Below are 26,945 nucleotides of genomic sequence, written 5' to 3' on the forward strand. Positions count from 1 at the left end.
GTCCACTTTCTGACCTCAGGTTGCAGCTATTTTCCCAGTGTTTTTTTTTTTTTTTCCTTTTCATTTCATTTTCAGTATATTTTGAACAGAAAGCTACAACTCTTATGCAACCAAATTTCTCGATTTTTTCTTCTAGTCTCTGTTAGAAAAACTTCCCCAGTGAAGAATGTAAACATGGGTCCCGTTTCCTGTTAATATTGTGATGGTCCATTTCAGCACCCACGTCTAAATGCCAGGAAGTGCACTGAGACCACGTGGGGTGCTTTTCTCCAGTGGGCCCCCATTTGCAACTGAATGACCCTCCTTTCCCCACGGACTTGACGCTGGCTGGCCGTCTCACTGGGCTTCTACACGCCCTCCCATCTGGGGCTGCAGAATTACTCATGGCCCTGGAAGCCCGCCTACCACCCCCTCAGCCCATCAGCCCTACTCCCCATGGCTGTGGTGACCCCCAGTCTCCCCAGGGGCTGGGTCCTGTGGTGAGTGGAAGGAATTTGGGTGAACTCTGCTCACTCAGCAGTCCCAGCCTGGGGAGCTGGGCAGGGACACCAGACTATGGAAAATCACATGTGGTTTTCACGTTGTTGGAAACCAAGAAACTTGTTGCCAGTTGTGCACACGGCCAGACACTGTCTGGGAGACCCCCAGGTCTCACAGCTCTGGGAACCACCTCCTGGTAATGTCCAGACTGCAGACAAGGTGTTGTTTTAGCACCCCACGCCCCCATGAGAGGGAGGAGCAGAGGGACAGGCCAGGCCTGGGTCCTTCTCCCTTGGAGGTGGACTCAGGACGCCAGGGGACTGGAGGGGCTGGTGCCTGATCTTGGAGCCTGCTGTCCAGAGCCCAGGCTTTCTGGGGCTTCCGGATAGGCCACCCCCCACTCGTGCTGGCCTGCTAGGCTGTGGAGGTAGGTGCCTCAGTAGCGCACACTTGGCCACCTGGGTATCTCGGCTTCCCTCCCCAGTGGCCTGGCTTCTAGTGACTGAGCTGCTGCCTCAGAGGCCCTGAGCATCCAGAAGGGTCTCATCTGGGCCTCCCAGGCCCTGCCACTCCTGCTCATCACCGTCCCTGTGTCCTGCCCCAGCTAGAACTCGGGCACGTTGGTCCTGTTGGCTGGTGCCCCATAGTCCTGTGGCCTTGTGGCCAGAGTCTGGGCAGCCTGGATGCCAAGAGCATTCTGTCTGGCCTCGAAGTCCTCGCCTAAACTTTCCCTGTCTCTGACATGCTGTGACCTGGACCCGTCACTTCTCCCTGGGCCTCAGTCTCCTCAATTAGAATTGGGGTAAGATAGCGCACGTACTCAACGAGTATTAGTCACTGCACAACCTGCCATCCACAAGCCAGGACCCAGCTCGGGAGACTGACGTGAGGCGTCTCAGGCTGGGAGTCAGAGTCCCCCACCGGGCAGGACTCCACTTCCCAGGGGGTCAGTGTCCTCCCCTGTGCCCTCTGTCCCAGGGGTCCAGTTGCTGACTTCCTGTTCCCTCTGGCCTGTCTTCAGGGGAGGGCTAGACCTCTGGGCATAGCTCAGGTGGCACCGTGTTGACAGCTCTGTCGGAACACACACTCAGATGCATGTGCAAATGGCCTGGGGACCCAGAGGCAAGGAGGCTGGTACCATTGGAGGGGATGGGAGCTGGGGACTAGCGTGATGAGATCGAGGACTTTCCAGCCGCAGGACCTGAAATGGATGGTAACTCCTGGCAGGACGGTCTGGGGACATCTTCCAGCTCTCAGGAAGCTGGGAAATGGTGCCCCTGGGTGCAGAGATTTCTGCTGAAACCTTTAACATGGATGAGTTCCCCGAGAGGCCCAGAGCATGATGGCTCTAACGGTATGGGGCCACCCAGGGCAGGAGACAGAGTCCTTCAGGGGCCCCTGCAACCCCTGGGTGTGGGTCATTTCTGTGTCTCCACCTCGTGGAGAGGTGTGGTCCCCAGTGAGCTGAAGGCTGATGGGACTGACCCTCATACCTCCCAGGCCGAGGCCAGCATTGCCTTGAGGTCTGTCTGAGCAGCAAAGACAGATGCTGAGCCGGGAGGTGAGAGTAGGAGACCGCTCTCATCAGGGGCGGAGGGCCAACTTGCTGCCTGTCACGGAGCCTCCCCTCCTCTTACAGCACCCTGGCAGGCAACCCTCCTGGACCTCGAAGGTGCTTTTGGACCATGAGCCCAGCCAGGGCCACACCCCCTCCCTGCCCTTGCATCTGTGGGCTCCATGGCCTTGCCCTCACACAGCTGCAGGTGAGCTCTATGCATCCCCCAGTCCAACAGGCCCTTGGCTGCCTCCCTTCCCCCAGGCAGAGCCCCAGGCCCAGGTATAAGGGACTTCCTGGGCGTGCGTCTTAAGGCTAAGTGGGGTCCCAGCCGCACCCACCGAGGAGGGATAAGGCCTGGTATGGAGAACAGTCACCCCTTCTCTCTACCTGCCCAGACCCTCAGGGGGGAAGGGCCCCTCACTCCCTGCCCCCGTGGTCCAGCGCCCCAAGAGGCTTTTGGTCAGGTTCCTGTTGGTGACTCACTGTGGCTGAGGAAAAGGTTCTTTCTATTCCTTTTGAATTCTTTTATGGCTTCTATTTTCTCTGGCAGAGGATGTTGGGCCCAAATCCGATCCATGTGTGCAGGAAGTGACGCTTCACAGCTGCCCCCAGCCTTGGGCCTCCCTGCTTGACACTCAACTGGGGGCAACAGAGCAAATTCCAAGACAGTCTCGAGAAAGATGATTCAGAGGCTCGCAGAGGACATTCATGGGTAAGAGCTTGCTCCATCCTACTGCTGCCAGGACCAGCCTGGGAACACATGACAGGGCGTGGAACAAGGAGGCCTGAGGTGGGGGGGGGTGCTCTGAGAGCCCAGTGGGTGGACTTGGCCTCTGAGGGGAATGGGTGTTGGAATCGTGCTAGGCACAGCTTGTGGGGCCCATGTGACCTACACTGTGAGGGCTGGGGAGACAGGTGGGGAGCAGTGAGGCGACGCTGTGATCAGACGGCCAGGGGGACATACCTGGGATTTGACCCCAGCGCCTCACTCCTGACACAGTCCCACTGCCTTTGAGGTACGTACAAGGCTGAGCCACTGAGAAGCGAAAGCAGGGCCTTGAAAGGGAGAGACGAGAGGCCAAGCCTTCCTGGGTCCTGCCCCTGGTCCCAGGGCTGATCCAGCAGCCCCCATGGTGCTTCCTGACCTGCCTTTCCTCATTCCCTTTAACAAACCAAGCTCCACATTTGCCTGTGAGTCACCCCAGGTGCTCCTGGGGTTCCCACCCGACCACTTCACTGGCCGAACCCTCACAGACCTTGGCTCAGGGCGGACCGCTGCTAAATTTGACCCATGGTTTGCTTTTTCTTGCTTCTCATTCCTTCAAGGGAAAATGTTCTGGGAACTCTGGCCTTAGGCATGATGCCCATCTGGGACCAGCCAACATTTGCCCCTCAAGTGGACTTCTGGAAACACTGAGCATATGGTCATAACTGCCATTGCTAGTACCCATACAGACATTACTAATTGATCCTGGGAATTTCTGTTCCATGCTTCACCCATGCAGACATTACTGATAGATCCTGGATTCTGTGTGCCCCTGGGCCCACATGGTGGCTGCAGTTTTAAAAACTGGGCTCTGGTAAGAGGAGAGAATGACTGTCTATTGGAACCTCAGCTGGTGGGAAAGCAGTGGGTCCCTAGAGGTGAGGCCGTGTTCACTGTGGGAAATAGTAAAGAAACTGTGGGGGGAGGGGGACCTGACCCCAGACATTTGTGCCTCCTGTCTGGGCAGCAAGTGACTGGAATTGTAGCATGCAGCTTCGCTGGGCTGGAGGCACCTGTTTCTCTCCCCAGCTGGTCCACGTCCTAAGGGGCAGTGTCTGGTCCCCTCTGCCTTTGAAACCCCACATCTTCCACATTGAACTAGGCTCACAGGTGCTGCCCTTAAAACCATCCCTTGATCTGACCTGGCTTCACCCATAGCTGTGCCATCTGCTCGAGAGGACAGATAAGGGGGCTGCTGCCTCCTACCTCCTTGCCAGGTCCAGGCACCCTCCCTTGGTGGCAGGCAGTGCATGGGAGGGCAAGAGAGCCTTGAACTTGTGTGGAAATAGCTGTGTCAGTTCTGAGTCCCTCCACACCCCTGACAAACCATTTCTACAAACTACATGCACAATTTAATAAAACGAGTCTCCCCCCTCCTCTGTCTCTGCCTTGCATGCCAGGTCTGGGCAGGGGTGGGGAGCAGGGACCTTACCTGGGGGCTCCTGCCTCCAGAAGAGCAGTAGGCCTGCCCTGAGGCAGTTTGCACCTGCCCGTGTTAAAGTGTGGGTTGCCAAGTGCAGTGCCTCCCCTGGGAGGTAGCACAGGTGGGCTGGTCATGCACCTGGGAGGTAAGCTGGATGTCTGAGTGGCAGCTGGGCACAGTGCGTTGCACCAAGCGCAAGGCTCCAGAGACAGGGAAGGGTGGCTTGGCCAGGTGCCCTCACCACCCTTCTGGGGGCCTGAGTCCACGGTTTGGCTCTGCTACCAGGGTTCCCGGTCATCTCCAGCGGGCTCCCTGGCATCTTGCCTCCTGGTCCCGGCTAGCTTGAGGGCAGTGTTGCATACAGAGCCGGGCAGTGGGGTCAGCTCCCTGGCACCCACACTGTAAGGACCTCCCATCCACTGGCGCCCTCTGTCCCTCCAGGCCCTCCAGCCTAGGCGCGGGCCTCCAGCCCGGAACATCGCCAGCAACCCCCACTTCGGGAAGGGCCAAGTACATGGAGCCCGGGACTGCTCGGCCCCCCCGCAGCCCCTCCATCCATGCCCGGCTCCTCCTCCTACCCCGGGGGTTGGGGAGCCGGCTCCGGAAGCCCCGACGCCCCCGCCCCGGCCGCTGCCGGAGCTTAGGAGAGGGCGGTCCGCACCAGAGCGCGCCACGCGGGGCCGGAGCTCGGAGCTGCCGCCAGCGCCTAGGAACGCCCGACCACCCCGGCGTCCCCACCGACCCCTGAGCCCCTCCCTAAGCCCCTGCCCTCACGCGTGCTGCGGCCATGGCGGCGGTGCGCGGGGTGCCCCTGCTTGGCTGCCTCCTGGCGCTGCTGGCGCTGTGCCCCGGGGGGCGCCCGCAGACGGTGCTGACGGACGACGAGATCGAGGAGTTCCTCGAGGGCTTCCTTTCGGAACTGGAGTCGGAGCCCCGGGAGGACGATGTGGAGGACCTGCCGCCCCCTGAGCCCACCCTGCACGTCCGCAAAGCCCCAACCGAGGGCAAGCCAGGGGCACGCCCGGGGGTGGCCAGAGAGGGTAAGAGCGTGAGCAGGGGTGGCCAGGGTGTGATGGGGGGCCTCGGGGCGCCCTGCGCCAAAGGTGAGAATGGCGGTCCCGGCATGGTTTGGCAGCAGTCCAGGCTGCCGGGCGTGAGGAATGGCCCTGTAAGGCATGGGACAGCCCAGATGTCTGGCGGACACTGTGCCAGGCCGCGCGGTCAGTGCTGGCTTGTAGCCCTTTGGGCATGGAAGCACATCCAGCAGGTCCGCTGCCCAATAGCTCCAGTCCTCCCAGCCAGCCCCTCATCCCCAGCCCCAGCCCCCTAGGGAGACTAGGCTTCAGCCAACTAGGGACTTTGCTGTCCCCTCCCCATGTCTGTGCTGTGAACGGCCTGCTGTCCTAATGGGGCCACTCAGCCTGTTTGGGGCACACACTGCCAGTGCTCAAGGCACTGCCAGACTTCCAGCCTCAGGCCTTCCCTGGAAGGGTCCACAGCACCCTCCTAGGGGACCACCCTGCCTGTCCACCTACTCCCAGAGCACTGAGGCAGAAGACCCCTCCCTCAAGGCTTCCAGGAGCTGGGGCAGTGGACAGTACTAGTTATTGTGAGAACTCAGTGAGCTGATGCATCAGGAAAGCATTTCATCCATCCTCTTACATAATCAGTTGTCGATAAATCTTACTGCTTATTGTGCCTTCAGGGGTGGCAAGGGTCTTATTGATCTCCCCCCTTACCCCCCCCCACTTCCAGCCACCATCCCCCATTCCTGAGGTCAGCAGTCCCTGCCCCCACTGTAGATCTTTCCTGGTTCCTCCCCCACCCTGGGGGCGGGTACTGCGACCCAATGGGCCGCCCCCACTTCTTGCTTGCATTCCAAGCTTGCTGCTCTGGACTCTTGGAGGCTGCTGGGCAGCCCTTTCTCCTGGTGGTCTGCAGTTTGTCAATTTTCCTATTTCTGCCTCGCAGCCCCCACCCGCCTTCAAATTCTCAGCAGTATTTGCTCAGTGACCTGCCCCTGCCTCCTCCCCCAGACTCTGAGCTGGGTGAGCAGCTGCTGTCCTCCCTGTGCCTCTGTTCTCCCTGGCCCCAGGGCCCTCTGTTGGTTATGGCTTCCAACAGGCCCAGAACCCTGACTTCTTGGGATGGCCCACCAGTGCCCTTTCCTCGGAAACTTTTCTTGCCCCTGCAGGGAGCTTTAGGGAGGCCTGGCTGTGCCCCCCCCCCCCCCCCCCCGCTGTGCCCTGTACTTTGTGTGGCATTTGGCAGGAATGACACTGCCTCCCCCTTGAGACTTGGGTGCCCCCCCATAGCTTAGTCACCTCTGCACCTTACAAGTCCAGCACAGATTGGCACTCCCTGACTGGCCGAGTGGACATGTGGGGAAGCGGGTATCGTGAGGGGCTCCTGTTGAGGTTTGGGCAGGTGGGAAGACAAGGGCCGGCTCCATGGGAACTGAGCCACCCAGGCCAAGATGTGGTGACAGCATAGACTCGATATAGAAAGCCTGGATTCCAGGCTGTAGGCCCCTGTGGCCGGGGGAGATGGGGCACAGAGTGGGCTCTCCATTGATCTGACCTAAATCTGCATCTTGGACAGCGCTCCGGGAAAAGGCCAAAGACAAAGGGAAGAAAGGCAAGAAGGACAAAAGCCCCAAGAAGGAGAAGCAGCCACTGGAGGCGTCCCCCACGCCACCCAAGAAGCCCAAGGAGAAGCCACCCAAGGCCACAAAGAGGCCCAAAGAGAAGCCACCCAAGGCCACCAAGAGGCCTAAGGAGAAGCCACCCAAGGCCACCAAGAGGCCCAAAGAGAAGCCACCCAAGGCCACCAAGAGGCCTCTGGCTGGAAAGAGGCCCCCCACCCCGACCCCCTCAGAAGCACCATGGTGGCCACTGCCACCGCCCCTCAGCCCCAGCCCCGGGGAGCTACTGCAGGAGGGAGGTGTGTGCCAGCTCTTCTAGGTGGGAGGGCTCTTATCTGCCTGCTGCGGGGAGTGAGGGGTGAGGGTGGGCACCTGGGCCCGTTTTCTGCAGATTCTCAGGGTCACCATGTTGTCATAACCACAGCAGTTCGGCCGGAGCTCCCTCAGGTCCACTGGGTGGGGGGTGCTTGGCAGCCTTGCTGGGGGGTTTCCTCTCCACTGTCCTGGGATCTGTCTTCTGGACCCAACCCAGAGCCGCCCCTCATGTGTTGCTGGGCTCCAAGCCTGCAGGTGCCTCACAGAGAGCAGGGCCTGGGCTCCCCAGATAGTTGTCCAGCTATCTGGCCTCCGGGTGCTGAGGGCACAGCAGCCCAGGCCTCCAGGGAGTGAGCTGAGGCTTCAAGGGGTATCAGCTGGGCCCAGATGAGGGGGTGGCCCCCCATCTCCCTGCACTGGGATTTGTATCGCAGGTGGTGCCTTCCCAAGTACCTGGCAGGGTCCAGGAGGAGAGACCCATGTGGAACGCCAGTCTGGTGAGTGGGTGCCATCCAGCTGGCCGGGGGGACAACAACCACCGGCTTGTTGGGTTTCGCTGGCGGGCCTGGGTGGTGGCATCGGTGAGTGTCAGCCACGAGGCAGCCACAGTGTTTCCCCCCAGAGCCAGAGGACGGGAGCGAGCAGCCCACACTGGACTACAACGACCAGATCGAGAGGGAGGACTATGAGGATTGTGAGTAGGACCCCGGCGGGGCCCCACCTCCTGTCTGCGTCCGGACCCCCAGGCCCCACACTCCCAGCCCTGCTGCCTCCTAGGAGGGGCCTTGGCCCGCTCAGAGCCCGCCCTCCTTCTCAGTTGAGTACATCCGGCGCCAGAAGCAGCCCAGACCGCCCCCCAGCAGGAGGAGGCCCGAGAGGCCCTGGCCCGAGCACCCTGAGGAGAAGGCCGAGCCCCCGGGGCGGAGGCTTGAGGCTCCAGAGGAGAGAAAGGAGAGGACTGGTAGGATGGGGGCAGGGGGGAGTGTGGACGCCAGGTGTGGGGGCTCTGGGCCCACACCTGCCTCCCACCTCCCCAGAGCTGCCTTTGAAGCCCATGCCACCCCCGCTGCCCCCCGACTACGGAGATGGCTCCGTGATCCCCGACTACGACAGCAGTGAGTGCCCACACCCCAGGGCCCGGGGCCGGGCCTGACCCCTTGTCACCCTATCGTGGTGGCAGTGGTCCCACCGCCCCGTGTGCCTCCAGCCTTGCCCTTCTCTGTGCTGTCCTCACTCATGTTGGGCCAGCCCTTGACCCTTTCCTGTTTCCTGATCTCGCCCTCTCTTCCGGCCTTTTCTTTCCGAGTCCCAGGGGCTCCTCTGGCTCCTGTGCCCCGGCTAGCCGCCCCTGGCCTGCTGGGAGGCCCCTGCCTTCCCCACTCTCCTCCCCTTCCAGGGCTGCAGGCCCGAACCGGTCCTTGCCTTTCTCTGCCCCGTCAACCACTCCAACCCTGGGCCCCAGCTCAGCCCGTAAGACGACCCCCACCCAGGACACTGGTGCCAGTTGTCACTCGAGGCATGTCCTTGCCATGTCCCACTCCCTGCCCAGCCTCTCCCACCTTTCCCCAGGCGAAGCCCTTCTGCTGGGCCAGGCTGCTGACTTCCCTGGGGTCTTCCAGGCAGTCCCCCCTTCTGGGAGGACCCACCCCTTCCTCTGGGCCTGTTTGTTCTTCAAGGCTGACCCGACACACCGCTTGTCTAGTGCCCCCTCCTGCCTGTGGGGCCCTGGGAGCAGCATGGGGTTCCCCTTAGCACTGCTCTCCCTCCCCTAGTGGACTATTACTTCCGGCCTCCCAGCCCTCGGAAGCCTGACACCGAGCCTGAGACTGACAAAGAGAAGGAGGAGCTGAGTGAGTGGAACCAAGCTGTGCCCACCCCACCTGCCCCCAGCTCAGCCTGACCCCACCTGCCCCTGGAACCAAGCTGTGCCCACCCCACCTGCCCCCAGCTCAGCCTGACCCCACCTGCCCCTGGAACCAAGCTGTGCCCACCCCACCTGCCCCCAGCTCAGCCTGACCCCACCTGCCCCTGGAACCAAGCTGTGCCCACCCCACCTGCCCCCAGCTCAGCCTGCCCCCACCTGCCCCTGGAAGCCTGTGGCTAAGCTGACAGGCCCCTCCCACCGTCCACCCTGCAGAGAAGCCCAGAAAGGTGGCCAGTAGGACTAAGGAGGAGGAGACAGATGACAAATGGACGCTGGAAAAGGGCAAGGACCACAGAGGTGTGGGGCTGGGTCCCCGAGGCAGGAGCAGCTGGACTGCTGGCTGCTTCAGGGCCCTCGTCACCACTGCCCCCCTTTGCTGCCCACAGGGCCCCGGAAGGGCGAGGAGGTAGAGGAGAAGTGGGCCCCAGCAGAAAGAGTCAGTGAGTGAGGGGTCAGGGAGTGTGGGGGCTGGGGGTGTGTGGGGTGAGGGTACTGGAGCAAGTGACCCACCCAGGGCCACACGTGGGTCCCGAATCTGGACTTCCTGATGGCGTTCCTGGCCTCCAGAACCATTTCCTGTTCTTAGGTTCTTGGAGTCCAGAAGGAAGGGGGCCTGGAGTGTCTCTGCCCTGGGTCTAACCCCAGGGGACAGAGCTCATGGCACAAGGCAGCTGTGCAGATGGCTGCCCCAGGGAGGGGAGCACAGGCTGGGTGTGGCTGCCCTGACTGGCACCCCGACATGAGGGGACTGGGTGCCAGGATCCTCGGTTCTCAGTTGGGTGGCAGGAGGGGTGGAGCCAGTGGGCCAGCAGCCTGGGGTGCCGTGTCCCCAGAGTGTCCCCCCATTGGGCTGGAGTCACACCACATCGAAGACAACCAGATCCGGGCCTCCTCCATGCTGCGTCACGGCCTGGGAGCCCAGCGCGGCCGGCTCAACATGCAGGTGGGTGTCTGGAGGGGCCAGTCTCCCAGCCACACAGGGGCCCCTCCACCCACTCAGCCCCATCACCCCACAGGCTGGTACCACCGAGGACGACTACTATGATGGGGCTTGGTGCGCCGAGGACGACACTCAGACCCAGTGGATCGAGGTGGACACCAGAAGGACCACCAGGTTCACGGGTGTCATCACTCAGGGCCGGGACTCCAGTGTCCAGTACGTTGTTTCACAGGCACTCGGCGGGGAGGGGAGCTCCATGCCCAGCTTTCAGTCCCAGCTGAGACACTGCCGGGGGCCCTCCAGGGCCCCAGCCCACTCCTCAGCCATGGCAGTGACGAGATGAGCAGGCCACCTACCCAGGCCACACAGCAGGCATGCAAGCTGCTCCTGCTGCCAGGCCGAGCACCACGCACCCTGCTAGCTCTTAAGTTCTTGGGTCCAGGAGGACAGCTCGGCTGCCTGAGGACCTGGGACTTGGGCTGGCAGAGCAGTCCTGCCCTGACCACCGTCTGCTCCCCAGTGACGACTTTGTGACCTCCTTCTTCGTGGGCTTCAGCAATGACAGCCAGACATGGGCGATGTACACCAACGGCTATGAGGAGATGGTGGGTAACAGCCCTCGGCACTGCTCCCACCGCCAGGCCAGGGTGGGGTGCTGCTCTGATGCCTGCTTCTCCACAGACCTTCCACGGGAACGTGGACAAGGACACGCCCGTGCTGAGCGAGCTCCCGGAGCCGGTGGTGGCCCGCTTCATCCGCATCTATCCCCTCACCTGGAATGGCAGCCTGTGCATGCGCCTGGAGGTGCTGGGGTGCCCCGTGTCCCGTGAGTGTGGGAGGCTAGCCCATGCTTGAGGGGTGGCGGGGCAGGCCGGCAGCTGGCCAGCTCAGGACCCTGCCTGCCCCCCGCCCCACCACAGCTGTCCACAGTTACTATGCACGGAATGAGGTGGTCACCACCGACGACCTGGACTTCCGGCACCACAACTACAGGGACATGCGCCAGGTGGGGTCCCATCCTGGGCTTGGCACCAGGCTGGCGAGCACTTTCTCACACTCTATGAGCTCTGCTCCCATCCCAGACATGTGGGCCTCAGGAAGGAGGAACCCCCAGCCTCTCCATCCTGTACTAGTGCCTGAGAGGGGCTGGGGTCCCCTGTACCTGGGCTGCCTCTGAGCTGGGGGCAGCGTAACTGGTATCCTCTCCTGTGCTCAGCTGATGAAGGTGGTGAACGAGGAATGCCCCACTATCACCCGCACATACAGTCTGGGAAAGAGCTCACGCGGACTTAAGATCTACGCCATGGAGATCTCAGACAACCCCGGGGACCATGAGCTGGGTGAGGCCCCCCACAGCCCCCCACAGGTTAGAGGCAAAGGCCCTGGTGCTGCAGCTCACCCCCTCCTGCCTATCCTGGGAACCCTTCTGGGGTCCCAGTCTGCCTTGCTGGGCCCTCCAAGCTCCAGCTGCCCCCAGCTCTTGGAGTGAGGCCAGTTTGGATTCTTAGATCCGCAGTTTTGGGAGGCTGTGGTTGCTGAAGCTCCCACTCTTGCAGGGGAGCCCGAGTTCCGCTATACAGCCGGGATCCACGGGAACGAGGTCTTGGGCCGCGAGCTGCTGCTGCTGCTCATGCAGTACTTGTGCCGGGAGTACCGCGATGGGAACCCCCGTGTGCGCAGCCTGGTGCACGACACGCGCATTCACCTGGTGCCCTCGCTGAACCCCGATGGCTACGAGGTGGCAGCGCAGATGGTGGGTGTAGGGGAGAGGGTTTGGGCCCTGGCCTAGCAGGAGGCAGGCCCGAGTGCGGTGGCGAGGCAGGGTGTGGGGGCAGATGGGGTGGGGCTCGGGTGGGGCAGGTCTGAGGCGGGGCTGGATGGACCCCAAAGCTGACACACACCCCACTCCCCAGGGCTCAGAGTTTGGAAATTGGGCGCTGGGGCTGTGGACTGAGGAGGGCTTCGACATATATGAGGATTTCCCCGATCTCAACTCTGTGCTCTGGGGAGCGGAGGAGAGGAAATGGGTCCCTTACCGGGTCCCCAACAACAACCTGCCCATACCTGAACGCTACCTCTCCCCAGACGCCACGGTGAGGCTGCTGCCTGGCCTGCAGAGCCTGGGGAGCAGCTGGGGCCCAGGTGTCCTGGAGCTCTGGGCGCTGAGACTGCAGGGCTTTGGAGGGGCAGGGGCATGAAAACCCACATGGGGTCTGCATGGAGGGTGGTGGAGGCTGCAGCCCAGACCTCACGCAAGGGCCACCCGCAGGTGTCCACAGAGGTCCGGGCCATCATTGCCTGGATGGAGAAGAACCCGTTTGTGCTGGGGGCGAACCTTAACGGTGGTGAGCGGCTCGTATCCTATCCCTACGACATGGCACGCACGCCCAGTCAGGAGCAGCTGCTGGCTGCGGCCCTGGCAGCCGCCCGCGGGGAGGACGAGGACGAGGTATCTGAGGCTCAGGAGACCCCAGACCATGCCATCTTCCGCTGGCTGGCCATCTCCTTCGCCTCCACCCACCTCACCATGACCGAGCCCTATCGGGGAGGATGCCAAGCACAGGACCACACCGGCGGCATGGGCATCGTAAATGGGGCCAAGTGGAATCCCCGATCTGGGAGTGAGTTGCCTGGGGAGGGGCCCTGCTGGGGTGCTTGGTGCGGGGCGGGGGTGACTGTGGCTGTGTCTGCCCTACCTAGCCATCAATGACTTCAGTTACCTGCACACCAACTGCCTGGAGCTGTCCATCTACCTGGGTTGCGACAAGTTCCCTCACCAGAGCGAGCTGGCCCGAGAATGGGAGAACAATAAAGAAGCCCTGCTCACCTTCATGGAGCAGGTGGGGTGGGGCAGCACTGGGGGCACCTGTGCAGGGTCCTGGGGGACCCCCACCAAGAAGGGCAGGGGCATAACAGCATGTGGACATCGGCCCCTGCCTCCTGCAGGTTCACCGCGGTATCAAGGGGGTTGTCACGGATGAACAGGGCATCCCTATTGCCAATGCCACCATCTCCGTGAGTGGCATTAACCACGGTGTGAAAACAGGTACCTGTGTGCGCACCTACCCCACTTTCCCTGTTGGGGGCCCAAATATGTGTGGGCTTTGCAGGCAGGTCCAGGCCTGCCCCGGAGGTCCCACTCCCCTGGATGTCCCCAAAGAGGGTCTGCCCCAGGCAGACAGAGGGAGAGCTGGGTGGTACTGGGGACTCAGAGAGGACTGGGGGGCTGGGGGGATCTGAGAGAGGAGGCTGGGGCCAGGTGGGGGGTGTCTTGAGCAGCTGAAGCAGTCCTCCCTCTGCAGCCAGTGGTGGTGATTACTGGCGCATCTTGAACCCGGGTGAATACCGTGTGACGGCCCAGGCGGAGGGCTACACGCCGAGCTCCAAGACCTGCAACGTGGATTATGACATCGGGGCCACCCAGTGCAATTTCATCCTGGCTCGCTCCAACTGGAAACGCATCCGGGAAATCTTGGCCATGAACAGGAACCGGCCCATACCCCACATCGACCCTTCGCGGCCCATGACCCCCCAGCAGCGGCGCCTGCAGCACCGCCGCCTGCAGTACCGGCTGCGCATGCGCGAACAGATGCGGCTCCGCCGCCTCAACGCCACTGCGGGCCCGACCACGCCCCCCACACCGCCCCCCACCCCCCCCACGCTGCTCCCAGCCCCCTCCCTGGCCCCCTCTGCGGACCCCATCTCCACCCTGGGGCCCTGGCGCTTTCTTCCTGAGACCACGGCTGACTGGGAGGAGTTTGAGACTGAGACCTACACAGAGGTGGTGACGGAGTTTGGGACCGAGCTGGGGCCGGAGGAGGAAGAGGAGGAGGAGGTGACAGTCGCTGGCCCCGAGTTCCCCTTCACCACTGTAGAGACCTATACGGTGAACTTTGGGGACTTCTGAGAACAGATCTGCCAGGGCCAGAGCAGAGCCCCCCCCCAGTGGTCATGTCACCTGGGTGTCACAAGTGTGACCAACACCTAAAAGCCTGGGTCTGCCACAGGCTCAGGGGAGAGGACGGTTGGCTGTAGGCTGGGTGGGGGCAGGCCAGGTGATTCTAGGGCAGACTCTCAACCACCTGCCCAGGCCACACCAATAAACCAAGCTTATGGCAGATGTGTCACTGACCGCTCCCCATCCCATCGGATTGGGGAGAGAGGAGGAGGGAGACTCACATTCCATGTGGGCTCCCTGCACAGGAGGGCCCGGCCCAGCACCAGTACACGTAACCAGTACCAGTAACCACTAACCGGTCAGGCTTTATTTACAAAGAACAGCTGACTTTGCAGGCACGCATGGTTGGGGCCTTAGGACAGGCTGCCGGGTGACTCAGGGGCCCAGACCCAGGCCCCCCAGGTCCTCATCCTCTGCCCCAAAGCCCGAGAAACTGATGGGCTGGCAGTCCAGGCTGCGCAGGTTCACGAGGCAGGCTGTGTGCGTGGCACTGAAGTCCGGAACGGCCACCAACAGCACTGTCTGGCCCTCAGGGCCTGCAGAGAAACCATGTGGGAACCCCCTTCAGGTTCTGGGCGAGACTTGTCTCAAAGGGAAGTCATCACAAGCAAACAGGAGTCCCCCGTCAGCACCAAGGAAGTGCTGCCCACAGAAGCTCCTTTGGACCAGAAATGGAAAGGGCCGAGGACCCCATAAAGGTCCAAGGCTGAATCAGGCTGACCTGAGATGAGATGGGATAGCACCACACAGCACGGGCAGTTTCAGCCCTACTGGGCACACGTGGACCTGTGCCATCCACCCCACGGGGCCGGGCTCCAATGTAGGTTTTGTTCTCTGTGAGCCTTGTTCCCAGTGGAGAGCGAGTCCCTAGTGACAGCCCAGGCCCGGGGCTCCCAGAAGATGAAACTTACCTCGAATGATTTTGGAGCCAAAGCTGGGGGTGTTGCCACAAAAGTAGACATGCGGGCACTCCAGGAAGATGAACGGGTCCGTTTTGTAGAAAGGGTAGCAACCTAGAGAAGAGGGCCTTGTAGCTGAGGGCGGGGCTGACGGCTGGCCATGCACAGGTAAGCTTCCACGGGAGCTTCCAGAACTATGTGTCAAGGCCAGTGAGTGCAAACCCACACCAGGACCCCTCCGAGCAGCGGGCCTTCCCTGGTCTTAGGGCCCACCCCCTGTGGCTGAGTTCCGCGTTACCTAGAGTGTCAGGAGCTGTGGGGCTGATGTGACGGACTCGCAGGGTCCATTCCAGGATCTCCAAGTGATCCTCCATGCTGCTGTACCGGAAAATGTCACTGACGTTCTGGCCCGCTGTACCCAGGAACCTGCGAGGCAACGCTCAGCTGAGCCCACCCTGGGGGCTGGCCTGGAGCTCACCCGGCACTCATGGGGGTGTCCCAAGCCACCCTGGAGAAAGAGCCCAATTCAGGTGGGCCCTCTGTGGTCCTGGACCCAGCCCTTCCCTTCCGGTGTCAGAGGCACAAGGCCAGGGCTCCATGCTGGCTACCTGACTCCGTCGATGGTGGCCTGGTAGGGGTTGGTGACCAGCTGGAGCGTTGAGTAGGCGGTAGCCAGTGGGAACATGCAAGGGTGCAGGGGCTGCTGGGGGAGCGTGTAGTTGGTGGGGTCAAACTCGCCTGGCATCACGTCCACGGGCACCGAGACCTGGAGGACACAGGGCAGGGAGCTCGTAGGTTCCAGCACCCTCCTCGGGCAGCCCCACAGAGCCCACCCGTGTCCCTGCAGCCTTCTGGTGCCCAAAGGCAGCCCTGTCTCCAGCGTGCCCCTGCCGGCACTCACGCTCAGCTGCAGGAGGATCTCGTCCAGCATCTTGACAGCTTCCACACTGGCCGCCTGGGTTTTCTTGGTTAGGTACTTGGCCTAGGAGTGGAGGCTGTGAGGCCCCAAGCGTGGCTCAGCTCACAGGGACATCCCCGCTCAGCCCCACACACGGGGACAAACCAGCCCTCAAGCAGAGGGGAAGGAGGGCCTGTGCGGGCCGCGGGACCGTACCTTGTTGATGGAGTCTCTGCTCTGGGTACTATGGCTGAGGAGGTTCCCAGCAAGGATGACCCGGGAGACTTGGGCGGCGCTGCACTGCTCCCCCTCGTCTCCCAGCTGCCCCGTCACCACGTCCACCAGCAGCTGGGTGCCCAGCAGGCTCTCCCCACCGCCGCTACCCAGGCCCAGACCGGACACCAGCAGCACAAACCTACAAGAGAAGTTGGGGTCCTCCTGGGGGCCACAAAAGCAGGCAGACCCCCAAGGTGGGCCACAAGGAGCCACTTGTGGTGCTCCTTCACTGTCATGGGTGAGCAGGGAGATGGAGCCAGTGACTGCAATTCCCCTGCGACCCCAGCACCTGCTCCTCACCTGTCCAGGTCAAGGGGGGGTGCGGGCATCTGAGGAGCCAGCCCTGCGAAGCAGTGGTCCTCCACCAGGAACCTGCCGTCGTCCCCCGCAGAGCCCAGCACAGCCAGCACCGTCCCTGACGAACACAGTGTCACCCCAGCAGTGCAGCCCGGGGGCCACGTCCTTGCAGTCACCCAATGGCACAGCCCATTCAGGACCTGCTTCCTAGGGTCACTGCCTTCAGGTGGCTGCGGGAAGGGCTGACCCGACCTGGTCTCACCCACCGCTGCAGGAATTCACGTGAGCCAGTACCCGGGGTACAGGCCATGCCCTCCCACTGCCCACCTGTGACCAGCTTGGACACATCGATGCTGCCTTCCAGTTTGATACGCTGCAGTTCATCTTCCAAGACAAGCTCATCATCTGGGTGGATGTACTTGCTGCGAGGAGGCTGAGGGGCCAGGTTGTGCTGGAATGGACATTTGCACTGGTCTCAGGGCCAGAGCCCATGGCTCCTGCGCCACATCCGTGACATGGCCCTGCAGCCCGGCCCCCCATGGCTCCGAGGCAAGTTGCCCCATCGGTGTCCCCAGGGAAGTGTTCTGGGAAGCCCATGTGAGCAGGCCAGCCTCACCTCCTCGCTGACCTCACGCAGGATGGATGGCTGGAGCGACATGGACTTGAAGAGGGTCCCCACCACACAGCACTTCTCCCCAGGCTGCAGCTCACACAGCTTCTTTGTCTGGACTCCACTGCCTAGGCACAGCGGATATGAGCTCAGAGACCAGGTGGCCCTCCAGGCACCCCACAGAGCACCGAGCATAGCAGCCCAGGTGCCTGGCCTCTGTCCAGGGCGAGGGGGACAGACCATCACGTGCAAGGACCCCTGGACCTAAAGGGTCACTTGGCTCCCGGAGGACAGAGGGACTCGATGTGTCTGGGCCCTGGATGGGTCCTTGTAAGAGAGGCAGACCTGCCCCGTGACGACAGGGCAGAGACTGCCGTGAGGCGGCCACAAGCCCAGGAGGGCCAGGGCTGCCCCTAGAAGCTGGGAGAGACAGGCGGCCCCTCCCGTGAAGCCTTTGGAGGGAGCACAGCCCTGCCCATACCTGGATGTCAGATTTGTGGTCTCCAGAACTGGGAGAGAAACCAATTCCCATTGTTTGAAGCCGCCCAGTTTGTGGCTTTGTTGTTTGTTTCAGCAGCCACAGGAAACTATGTGGTATCACAGATACCTAAATTATAACTGGTTCTTAGAAAGAGGTATACCAGGTCCCAACATGGCTGTCCTAAAAATATTACAGGTTCCTTTAAGAGTTTGGAGTCTTCACCTGCCCCACAAATGCCTGATCCTCTGAAAACAGAGATGCCCCCAATTCAAACTTCATATCCCCACTTCTGTTCTCTTCCATGCAGTCTGAGTGTCTGGGACCCTGGGGATAGCACATGGGTGGCATCAGGCTTGGTCCTCAGGGGTCACTCGGGAGAGCGGAAGGAAGGCATGGAGGTTTCAGAACACTTTGTCCATACAGACCCCAAGCCTGGAGAAAACGCAGTCAGGAGATGACAGATAATGTGGACATGGGACCAGCCCCTTCCTTAGCTCAGCTGACTCCAGCATGAGCCTCTCCTGCCTGGAATAACCAAGAACATTTCACACCTCGGGGAGCGGAGGAGAGTAACTCAAAACAAGATAAGGAGAGTGCCGGCGTAGGATAGAAACACCAGATGCTAACAGAAACCAGATCTCCAAACCCCAATGTCTGCGCCCTCAGAGAGCCCCAGGCATCTGAGCCCTCACGAAGCCCCAACATCTGAGCTTTCTCGGGGCCTCAGACAGCTGGGCCTTCATGCATCCCCAGGCGGCAGAGCCGAGCATGGTGGGTGGAGCTCATCCAGCCCCGACACGCCAAAGTAGAACTAGCACCCCACCATGTAGCTGAGGAGACTGAGGCACAGACAGGCTAAGACACGCATCCAAGGTTGCACAGCTGGGACCCAACGCATGCTCCTGAGCACCAGGCAGAGCCATGCGTCCCTGTGCCCAAGGCAGGACATCCACGTGTCCGGGCGGTGTGCAGGCACCAGTGTGAACACGGAGGCCTGCACTCACCTTGCTGAGCCCATGGTCTCGAGGGACACAGACAGCAGCAGCAAACGAGGGATCAGCCGCTGTGACAAGTGCCACAAAAGGGGACTAAAGATATGGAGAAGGCCCTGGTGGTTGAGGTGGCCTCTTGAAGCATATTACATTTAAGTTGAGGTCCTGAGGGAACCTGGGGAAGGAGCATGCCAAGTGAAGGGAAAGCCAAGGGCGAGGAATGGCCTGGAGTGTTCAGGGAATATGGCAGTGGAGACTGGGCTCTGGAGAGACCTCCTATCAGACGGGGGTGCTCTGGGTGAAGCCAGCCCTGACTGCCAGGCGGTGAGGGTGAAATCTGCCCCACCTCGTCATCATGGCTGCTGTCTGAGTTCCTGACCCGTCTGTCAGCAGAGTGAAGTGGCTGTTTGCCATCTCTGCGACTTTCGTTAGCAGCAATAGTAATTGGAAGAAAAGTCTGGTACCAGACAGGGGTGCTGCTGTAAAGAATCTAAACAGCAGCAGTGACATTGGTCCTGAGGACAGTGTTCCCAGGGGGCTTTGAGGGAAATGGGGATAAGGCCACTGGGAGTCAGAGGGAGACCCTTATTATGTGTCAGAAGAAAGGTGAAAAACGCTTTTGCCAGCAGTAAAGAAAACAGAATGTCTTCAATGAACATGACCATGGAGCCAGCAGATCTGGGCCAACGATGATACAACCAGCACCACTCCAGCTGGCCGGGTGAGATGGGGTGGGCCCGAGTACCTGAAGCTTTGCAAGGGGTTCCAGTGTGCAACCTGGTGCTGGGGGCACTAAAAACAAGTGAGACATGGGCTCACCTACAAAATTTTAGTTCCGAAACATTAACAGATGAACTGAAAAATACATAGAAAGCCACTTGTATAAATGGGGCAATGTAGTGCCACCCAAAAGTTGAAAGCGGGGTCCTGCTTCACCAAGAATAACAGCTGCATGAGAGGTCACCAAGGGAGAAATGGGGAAAAAGGTTTGCATTAAACGAGGCAGCAGGCCGTGTACTGAGGCCAGACAGAAGAGCCCAAGGTGTAAGATGCTGACGCCCGATAAGCAGGGGAGAAGCACACACATCAGTGAAAACAGGCAGTTCCCTTGAGAGCAGGTGGGACCTGGCTCCGGGTCTGCCACAGCACGGCCAAATGCGCAGATAATCAGCACTGAAGACAAGGAAAAATATTTCCCTGTATCGCTGTTACTGCCAGAACTAAGCCCTACCCTGTCCCCACCACTGAACGGAACCTAACTTTAAACGCACAAGTTCCTTCATTTAACCCTCATAACTACCTGAAGCAGAGGCTGAGGCATAAAGAGGTTAATCTCCCCTGGTTACTGGGAAGTGGGATAAATCCAAGACAGGTTCCAGTTCTGCCAGGCGCTCACAGATTCCTATCCGGGTCCCCTCTGTGCTGGTGGGCGAGGCGCCTCCCGCGGGCACTCACCCCAGTGCTGCTGGGCCCGGCTCACCAGGAAGGGCCTCATGTGGATGAGGCGGGTGGCATAGATGTGGGCGTACTGCCGGCTGAAGCTGCGCTCCCCCAGCCTGAACGGCTGGGAGCAGTTGGCATAAGTCACCATGGGCACCCGGGCAAAGGTGGCGCTGTTGGCGGACGGTGGGGACAGCAGAGTGTGGGCTCTCTGGGCAGCCTGCTCAGAAAACATGTTGATCGATGGGTCTAGACCGCTGTGCCCGGGCTGAGGAGGACGTGGTCACTGTGAGAACACAAATGCATTCCTGCAACACCTGCCCCCCTGACGGCGGTGGCTTCCCTGCAGCACCCCCACTGCACCCACAGGGCCACAGGGAAAGGAGACAAAGAGCTGTGGCACCAGCAGACGAGGGTGGGGCTGCACCTGCAAACAGGCTGTGCTGGGTACCAGTGTCACACCCTGTAACCCACATGAAAGCCATTTCTCCCACCTGGAGCCCTCCAGACACACGTGAGGCCCTCACACCTCTCCTTCAAGTCTGCTCACATCTCACCTTCTCCAACTGCCACTTCTGCTTCTTCAATGTTTACGGTTTCTCAAGGCATCTACCTTCTAACAAACATACATTCTAAGTTTATTGTGTGCCTCCTCTGACTACACATAAGCTCCAGGAGAGAGGGATCAGCGCCTGACCCCTTTCCAGCAGCAGCCACGGCCCAGGGGGGCTTCCAGGGTCCCTGCCAGGACGGGCTCAGCCAGGTCACAAGCTGGGATCGCAGGTTTGCATGCGGTGGCTCACACAAGATGTGGCACCAAACCGACTTCCCTTTCCTTTTCCGTCATCTATTAGGTGGCCTGGACCCTATTTCTATCGTACAGCTCTGGGCTGGGGCGGAATCTCAATGAACTTTCCGCCCAAACTTGCGGAGTGGGGGGAGAGAAAGAGCCCCGCCGGTCCCTGGTCCGCGCTGTGGGGTAGGCTTGGGGGGGGGAACAGCAGACACCCCGCGAGACGACGCTCAGCCCGCGGCCCCGCGTGGACACCCACAACCCCAGGCCCACGCCGCCCGGGCGACGCTGCACCTCACTCACCTCGCTGCGCGCCGCGGCCCGCCCACCGCCACGAGCCGCATCCGCCAATCTGCGCGCCCCGCCCGCCCATCGCCGCATCCCTCCAATCGCCGTGCGCCCCGCCTTGTCCATCTCCACGGGGCTCGCCCTCCGCCGCGCGCCGCTTCCCGCCAATCCGCGCGCCCAGCCCCACCTATCGCCGCTCTCCTTGCCCCTAGACGCTGCGCCTGCGCGGAGCCACGCACCCGTTCCCTGAGCAACACGGGCGGGGCCAGCTCCGCGGGCTCGGTGTTCCTGTCTGGGCCTCACGTGGCTCTGACGGTGGCCTCTCCCTTCCGTGTCGTCCCCGGGCCTTCAGGGTAGTTGGCGCCCCTCGCTCTACCCCAGGACCCTGCTGGGCGCCGACTGCGGTGACCGCCCGTGGTGACAGCACGGTGGCAGGACTGAGAGCGAGGGCTACACGCCCCGGGGAGAGACTACTCCGCGGAAGGCCGGGGCGGGCCGGGCGCTGGGGTCCAGGACGGCCGACGAGGGTCGTGCTGCCCAGCCTCGCCCTGCACTGCCCGGTCTCGTCCTCACCGCCCCGCGCTCACCGCACTCCTTCCTGAGCGAGCGAGGGGCCCCTCCACGTGGAGCCTTCGCGCCACCCCCGCTCACTCATCGCGCTTGTTTCCCGAATCCCCGTCTCGTCTCCACCAGAAAGGGGCTAACAGTGGATGACACGTGGAATCCCTTGCTGTGGACCTGCCGCTGTCCTAAGTTCTTGCCGTAGTAATTCACCTGATCCTCAAATAACCCTTTGACGATGAGGAAACTGACGCAAAGAGAGGTCGCGCAGCTTGTGAGTGACAGCTGGACTCGCGTCACGACGCCTGAGAGTAACATACATGGGTGCAGGGCCTGCAGTGGCACAGACGCCCCAGGGCCGGTGTTACCCAACAGCACCCCCTGCCGGTCCGCTCCCGCCCCTGCCGTTAACGGGGCATTTGCCGTTCATGGGATGGTGTGCGAATTGTGCGCGTGTTGTCGCACTGACTCTTACGGAGCCCAGCGAGGCAGGTGTGGTTAGCGCCTCCATTGCACAGAATGATTCATCACTACGCCGTCCCTGCCAGGAAGCCAGGCGCCAGAATCCGAGCGCGCCGGTCTGAGTCTCGTGAGCGAGGTGCTCAGACGTGGAGCTACGTGGCCTCCCCACTGCGTTCTGCTACTGGCAGGCTTGTGTCAGGCACACAGATGGGACAGCTGAGGGGTCGGGGACAGAGCCCTCCACAACAGCCATAGAGGGAATGATGGGGGCTGAGCGGGCAGGGACAGGGGAGTGGGTGCGCCTCCAACCGCACGGGCACTGCTGGGGGCTCACACGACACCTCCCGTAACCATTCTTGCTGTCAGCCAGGATGGAGAGTCTAAGTGTTGACTTTCCCAGCTTCCCTGGCAGCCATGGTGGTGATGAGGTCAGATCTGGCAGAAACAGGAGGAGTCTGGCAGGGCTGGGGGTTTGGCCTTCTGAGGAATATGCTTTTGCGATAAAAGGGAGGGACCCAGCCTGTGCCCTCCCACCTCCTCTGTTGTGAATACAGTATGTGGCAGTGTCCTGCAGCCCTGAAAAAATCCCAGAGATGCCCACCGGGGTACCACTTAACCACACCAAGCCCAGCAACTGCTTCTTACTTAAAGCAAAAAACGAACCTGTTTTCTCCATGTTGGGCTTTCTGAATGTGAAACCAAAGCGGCTCTAAAATGAAATGAGGATAACAGGGCAGAGGCCCCAGCAGGCTTAACAAGCGGTGCTGTTGGGATTGGGCCCTCCAAGTAAGTGCTAGGTTCTAGCGGAAGCAAGGGCTGGTGAGCATGCACCGCAGGGAGGGGCTCTGTGATGCTCACTGATGTGTTTTCATTGAAACAGATTTTCATTGTGGTAAAATCTATATAACATAAGATTCACCATTTTAATCATTTTGAAGTATGTGGTTTGCTGGCATTAAGCACATTCATCACCAACATCATCTCCAAATCTTTTTCATCTTCCCAACGGAATCTCTACCCATCAGACGCTCACTCCCCGCTCCCCCTCCCCGGCCCTTACCCATTAAACGTACCTTCTGTCCCTGAATTTGTCTCTTCTCAGAGCCTCATGTAAGTGGGATCATACAATCTTTGTCTTTTTGTATCTGGCTTAATTCACTTAATATCTCCGAGGTATCCCTGCGGTAGCATGTGAGAGAAATTTCATTCCTTTTGATGGATGAATAATATTCCACTGTGCCTGTGCACTGCAGTCCATCCATCCATCCATGGACACAGGCTGCGTCCGCCTCTTGGCGACTGTGAAGTGTCCTGCTGCTGTGAACACAGGTGTGCAAATAGCTGTCCCAGGCCCTGCTTTCAATCCTTTCGCATTTGTAGCCAGAAGAGGAAGCGCTGGGGGAAACAGTAATACTGTGTTAGCTTTTTGAGGAGCCGCGATGCTTCTCCCACGGCAGCTGCACCATCTTACGGGGTCCCCACCACCTGTGCACGTCGCTGGCACCTGCTGTTTGTCCCGGTGAGTGTGTGGTGGTCTCTCTCCAGGGTTTAGACTAGCGTTTCCCTGGTGATTCGTGACGCTGAGCACTTTCACATGGCTTGTTGGCTGTTTGTGTGACTTTGAAGAAATTTTCATGTAAGTGCTTTGCCCGTTTTTTCATCGGGTTGTGTTTTTGTTATTGAGTTTTAGGAGTTCTATATATATTCCAGATATTAATCCCCTATAAGAAATGTGATTTGCAAATACCTTCTTGCGTTCCATGGGTTGTCTTTAACTGCTTATCATATCCAAGAACTCATTGCCAAATCCATTGTCATGAAGCTTTCCCCTATGGGTTCTGCTGCGAGTCTTGTAGTTTTAGCTTTTTGATCTATTTTGAGTTCATTTTTGTATATGGTTTGAGGTAAGGGTCCAACTTGATGCTTTTGCATGTGGTTGTGTAGTGTTTCTTCTACAGGCCTAATGATAAACTTGTAAATTACTGTAAAATGAGGAAAACTTACCAGCACTGTCTTGACCGTTTATTGTACACCTGTGCTGTGATGTAGGAGAGCTGGATGTGGGAAGAGGCAAATAAGGTGGCCCTTGCCTTCCCCAGAGTCAGGAGTGTCACTTAGAAGACACGACAGGCCACAGCGGGGGATAGGCTGGTTAGAAGTGTCTGAGTCTCGTGGCGGGCAGGATGACGTCACATCACCAGTGGGAGGTGGGGGGCAGTCCAGGAGCCACAGTGGAGCAAGACGGTGAGGGTGGGGGAATGGGCCAGGGCTGGCGGATTTGCAGGTGGAGGCCTGTGCGGGGAGGTCCAGGAGGCAGGGTGAGGCCTCTGAAAGCTACTCTTTGATCTCAGGACACAGAGGGCATAGCCCTGAGATGGTGCCATTGTCATGGCTGTAGGATGGGGTGCTCTCGTGGGCGGGCCCAGCTGCAGTTCATTGGTGGATGAAGGGCAACAGCACCACTTGGTGTTGGCCAACTTAAACCAAAGATAGTTGATTAGTTGGGTTTCAGTGACTCACAGAACTGGTGGGAGGTCAGAGAACAATCACAGAAACCAGCTGGAGGTAACTTAGGCAAACATGGGTTTCATTAGACGGGTATAGCCCTTTGGGACCATGGATGGGGTGGACGGCCCCCATCCTGTTTGTCTCTGGTCTCAGGGCCCATGCCTCTGCTCCCCTGTACTCCCTGCTTCTCTCTCCCACAGACCTTCTGCCTCTGCTCTGCGTCCCTCTGGGAGCAGTGGCCACCCCAGTGCGTTCACCTGTGGCCCAAGGCAGGGGCCCAACCTCCCAAGGCTGCCACTGCTTGACCTTGTACGCGCTGTGGGAGGGGGGCTGCCACAAGGCGGGCTGTGAATAGTGCATGGGCACTGGGGTGGCTCTGACCAGGCAGTGCCAGGAAAGGGCCAGGGGACCAGGCCGGGGCTGGCTGTGGGCACTCGAGAAGGTCGACTTGGTGGGTGCTGGGGCAGCACTGGGGAGGGGCGGGGGAGAAGGAAGCAGAGAGTTAAGGAGGGGTCCTGGGAGAAGGACGGGGAGGTGCTGCTGACGGCATAGCAGGCGGGCAGGGCGATAAGGTTCTATTTTGGAGCGGTGTGGCTCTGCACAAGTCAGTGTCTGGTCCCTGTGGGGATGTGCCACAGATGGCAGGAGGGCCAGAGGGAGAGGCAGGGCTCAGAGGCTGTGCCAGGAAGGATGGAGGGGCGGCAGAGAGGGAGGGGAGCCAGCAGGGGCTCTCCTCCCTGGGGCTGCAGCCATCCCTCCTGCCCCTTTCCTCTGTGCCGGCTCCTAGGGGCTCTGCCACCTCAAGACGGACTGCAAGTCCTTTGGCTTTGCCACATTTTCAAGGCACTCCCCTTTCTGCTGGAAATTGTCAGATCACCAGACAGCACCTGAAGACTGGTGGGGGTACCATGTCAACCCCCAATCTGTCTGCACGTCCCTCCATCTGCACATTTAATCAGGAAAATGAAATCAAGTGCTGCAGTGGCTCTGCCTGTGTATGTGTCTGGTGATCCTCTGGTGGCCACTCAGGGCTGACCTCAGAAGTGGGGGGCTGGGAGGGCGCCCGAAGGGGTGTGACGCAAATGGGGCTCAGGAAAGCACTGAGTGCCACGTGCGACTTCAGTGAGTGGCAGTTGCTGCCAGCACCCAGCCCGGTCTCTCCTTCAGAGATGAGGAAACTGAGTCCCGGAGAAGGAGCGGGGGTCGTTGAAGGTCACTCACGTAAGCAGGGAGTGGAGCTGGAGCCCAGGACGGCTGACTCCCAGGCCTGCTCCGTGCCTCTCTCTGAAAAGACCACCCTAGCCCGGGGCCTCCCTCTGTATCTCCACGCCCCCAGCCTTTCCGACTCACAGTAAAGAAGGGGCGAGTGTGTTCAGACCTGCTATTCCCTAGTCTCCCCAGCTTAACGAGACACTCCTGCATTCTTGCTGAGTGAAGTCACAGCAAGATGCCAGCATTGCCATCCCACCAGAACTGAGGCACTGGACCTCTCAGCCTGTGTGGCAGAGGGTCTGCACTGGATGGTGGGCAGTGTGGGTGGTGGGGATGGTGACAGCCATCTGACCCCTCCAGAGAAGCTCAGAACAGCCCATGATTCATAGAGGAGTATGCAGAGCACAGATTTCTGGGTCCAGGCAAAGTTTAAGTGCTGTCTTTCCTTTTATCAGTGGTGTTAACAGTCATCTAAAGAATGTCGGCCCCTGCCCAGAGGGCTCTTCTCGGGAGCAGGAGGGCAGAACTGGGACGGGGACCCCATCTCAGCATAAAAGTCAGAAAATACTACAAACTGGCCAGACCTGCTGCACCCCTGGCCAGCCTCCCCCCATCTCCTCTCCCCCTTAGCACTCTGGAAGTTCCAGCTGCCTTCCAGTGCCCAGGATGGGTGCGTGTCCCCCTCCAGCCCCTGGTTTCTGCAGGTGAGGTGGGGGAGGGGACACTAAGAGTCCTCTCCAGAGAAGCCCCCACCTCCAGCCCCCTGACCCTGCGCCCTGGCAGGCCTGCAGCCAGTTCCTGAGCTTGCCCCTCCTTTGGTGTTGTGGTCTCGCCTACATTTCTGACGTAGTCTGGCTGTTTTCAAATGGGTTCCTCTGTGCCTTTCACACAGGACCCAGCACCCCACACACGTGTGCAGGGAGGCCTACGGGAGCCAGTGTGCAGAGATGGGGCTGTGTGGTCAGAGGTCCCAGAAGGGCAGAGGCCCAGGGCCGTTGGCAGAACCTCTGCTGAGTGCCCGGCAGGCAGCCTCAGGTTGCTGCGCCCAGCTTGAGTGGGGGGCCCACCTGGCGAGGGGCACGTAAAGGCCCAGTTTCCTCTCCCTGAGGCACGCCCTCGGGCAAGATGGTCACACTGTCAGGCTGCAGTGTCCTCATCCAGCACTGGGCAGCGAGGGGCCTGCTTTCTTCTCAGTGGTCCCTGCTCCTGTTCCTCAGGCC

General features: G+C 60.4%; 2 protein-coding genes across 4 annotated transcripts; one reads left to right on the forward strand and one right to left on the reverse strand.

Moving 5' to 3' along the window:
- The first annotated feature begins 4,881 nt into the window (after window positions 1–4,881).
- On the forward strand, window positions 4,882–14,168 carry AEBP1 (AE binding protein 1). Its single transcript, XM_019731669.3, has 21 exons — window positions 4,882–5,267; window positions 6,829–7,170; window positions 7,621–7,683; window positions 7,809–7,880; window positions 8,004–8,147; window positions 8,224–8,301; window positions 8,959–9,036; window positions 9,324–9,407; window positions 9,497–9,550; window positions 9,944–10,053; window positions 10,127–10,266; window positions 10,571–10,655; window positions 10,732–10,876; window positions 10,971–11,056; window positions 11,267–11,390; window positions 11,607–11,803; window positions 11,964–12,143; window positions 12,320–12,671; window positions 12,751–12,890; window positions 12,997–13,096; window positions 13,353–14,168. Exons 1-21 carry the CDS (start codon window positions 5,015–5,017, stop codon window positions 13,955–13,957), a joined length of 3,432 nt encoding a protein of 1,143 aa, XP_019587228.3. The 5' UTR covers window positions 4,882–5,014; the 3' UTR covers window positions 13,958–14,168.
- Window positions 14,169–14,293: 125 nt separating this feature from the next.
- Window positions 14,294–21,590, reverse strand: POLD2 (DNA polymerase delta 2, accessory subunit). Of its 3 annotated transcripts, none has more exons than XM_019731671.3 (11): window positions 20,998–21,590; window positions 19,917–20,187; window positions 16,995–17,116; window positions 16,706–16,829; window positions 16,382–16,496; window positions 16,022–16,220; window positions 15,809–15,889; window positions 15,516–15,673; window positions 15,206–15,333; window positions 14,920–15,021; window positions 14,294–14,544 (listed from the first exon to the last, which is right to left on the reverse strand). In XM_019731671.3, exons 2-11 carry the CDS (start codon window positions 20,134–20,136, stop codon window positions 14,384–14,386), a joined length of 1,410 nt encoding a protein of 469 aa, XP_019587230.2. In that variant the 5' UTR covers window positions 20,137–20,187; window positions 20,998–21,590; the 3' UTR covers window positions 14,294–14,383. The 3 variants fall into 3 exon arrangements, with proteins under 3 accessions (XP_019587230.2, XP_074168234.2, XP_019587231.2); XM_074312133.2 differs by having other exon boundaries at window positions 21,222–21,243; XM_019731672.3 differs by lacking the exon at window positions 20,998–21,590 and adding an exon at window positions 20,459–20,579.
- Window positions 21,591–26,945: the final 5,355 nt, after the last annotated feature.

Source organism: Rhinolophus sinicus, chromosome 4 (genome assembly GCF_057876585.1).
Source record: "Rhinolophus sinicus isolate RSI-liver-muscle chromosome 4, RSI-T2T, whole genome shotgun sequence".
In the NCBI taxonomy this organism is placed as follows: domain Eukaryota; kingdom Metazoa; phylum Chordata; class Mammalia; order Chiroptera; family Rhinolophidae; genus Rhinolophus; species Rhinolophus sinicus.

Excerpts from the sequence above, each read along its gene's own strand:
- AEBP1 (XM_019731669.3), top strand. The coding sequence starts at position 5,015 with ATGGCGGCGGTGCGCGGGGTGCCCCTGCTTGGCTGCCTCCTGGCGCTG. Across the intron at positions 7,684-7,808 it reads CCATGTGGAACGCCAGTCTG|AGCCAGAGGACGGGAGCGAG; the intron begins GTGAGTGGGTGC and ends GTTTCCCCCCAG. Across the intron at positions 10,054-10,126 it reads GCGGCCGGCTCAACATGCAG|GCTGGTACCACCGAGGACGA; the intron begins GTGGGTGTCTGG and ends ATCACCCCACAG.
- POLD2 (XM_019731671.3), bottom strand. The coding sequence starts at position 20,136 with ATGTTTTCTGAGCAGGCTGCCCAGAGAGCCCACACTCTGCTGTCCCCA. Across the intron at positions 15,890-16,021 it reads GCAGAGACTCCATCAACAAG|GCCAAGTACCTAACCAAGAA; the intron begins GTACGGTCCCGC and ends CTCCACTCCTAG. Across the intron at positions 15,022-15,205 it reads CACAGCTCCTGACACTCTAG|GTTGCTACCCTTTCTACAAA; the intron begins GTAACGCGGAAC and ends CCTCTTCTCTAG.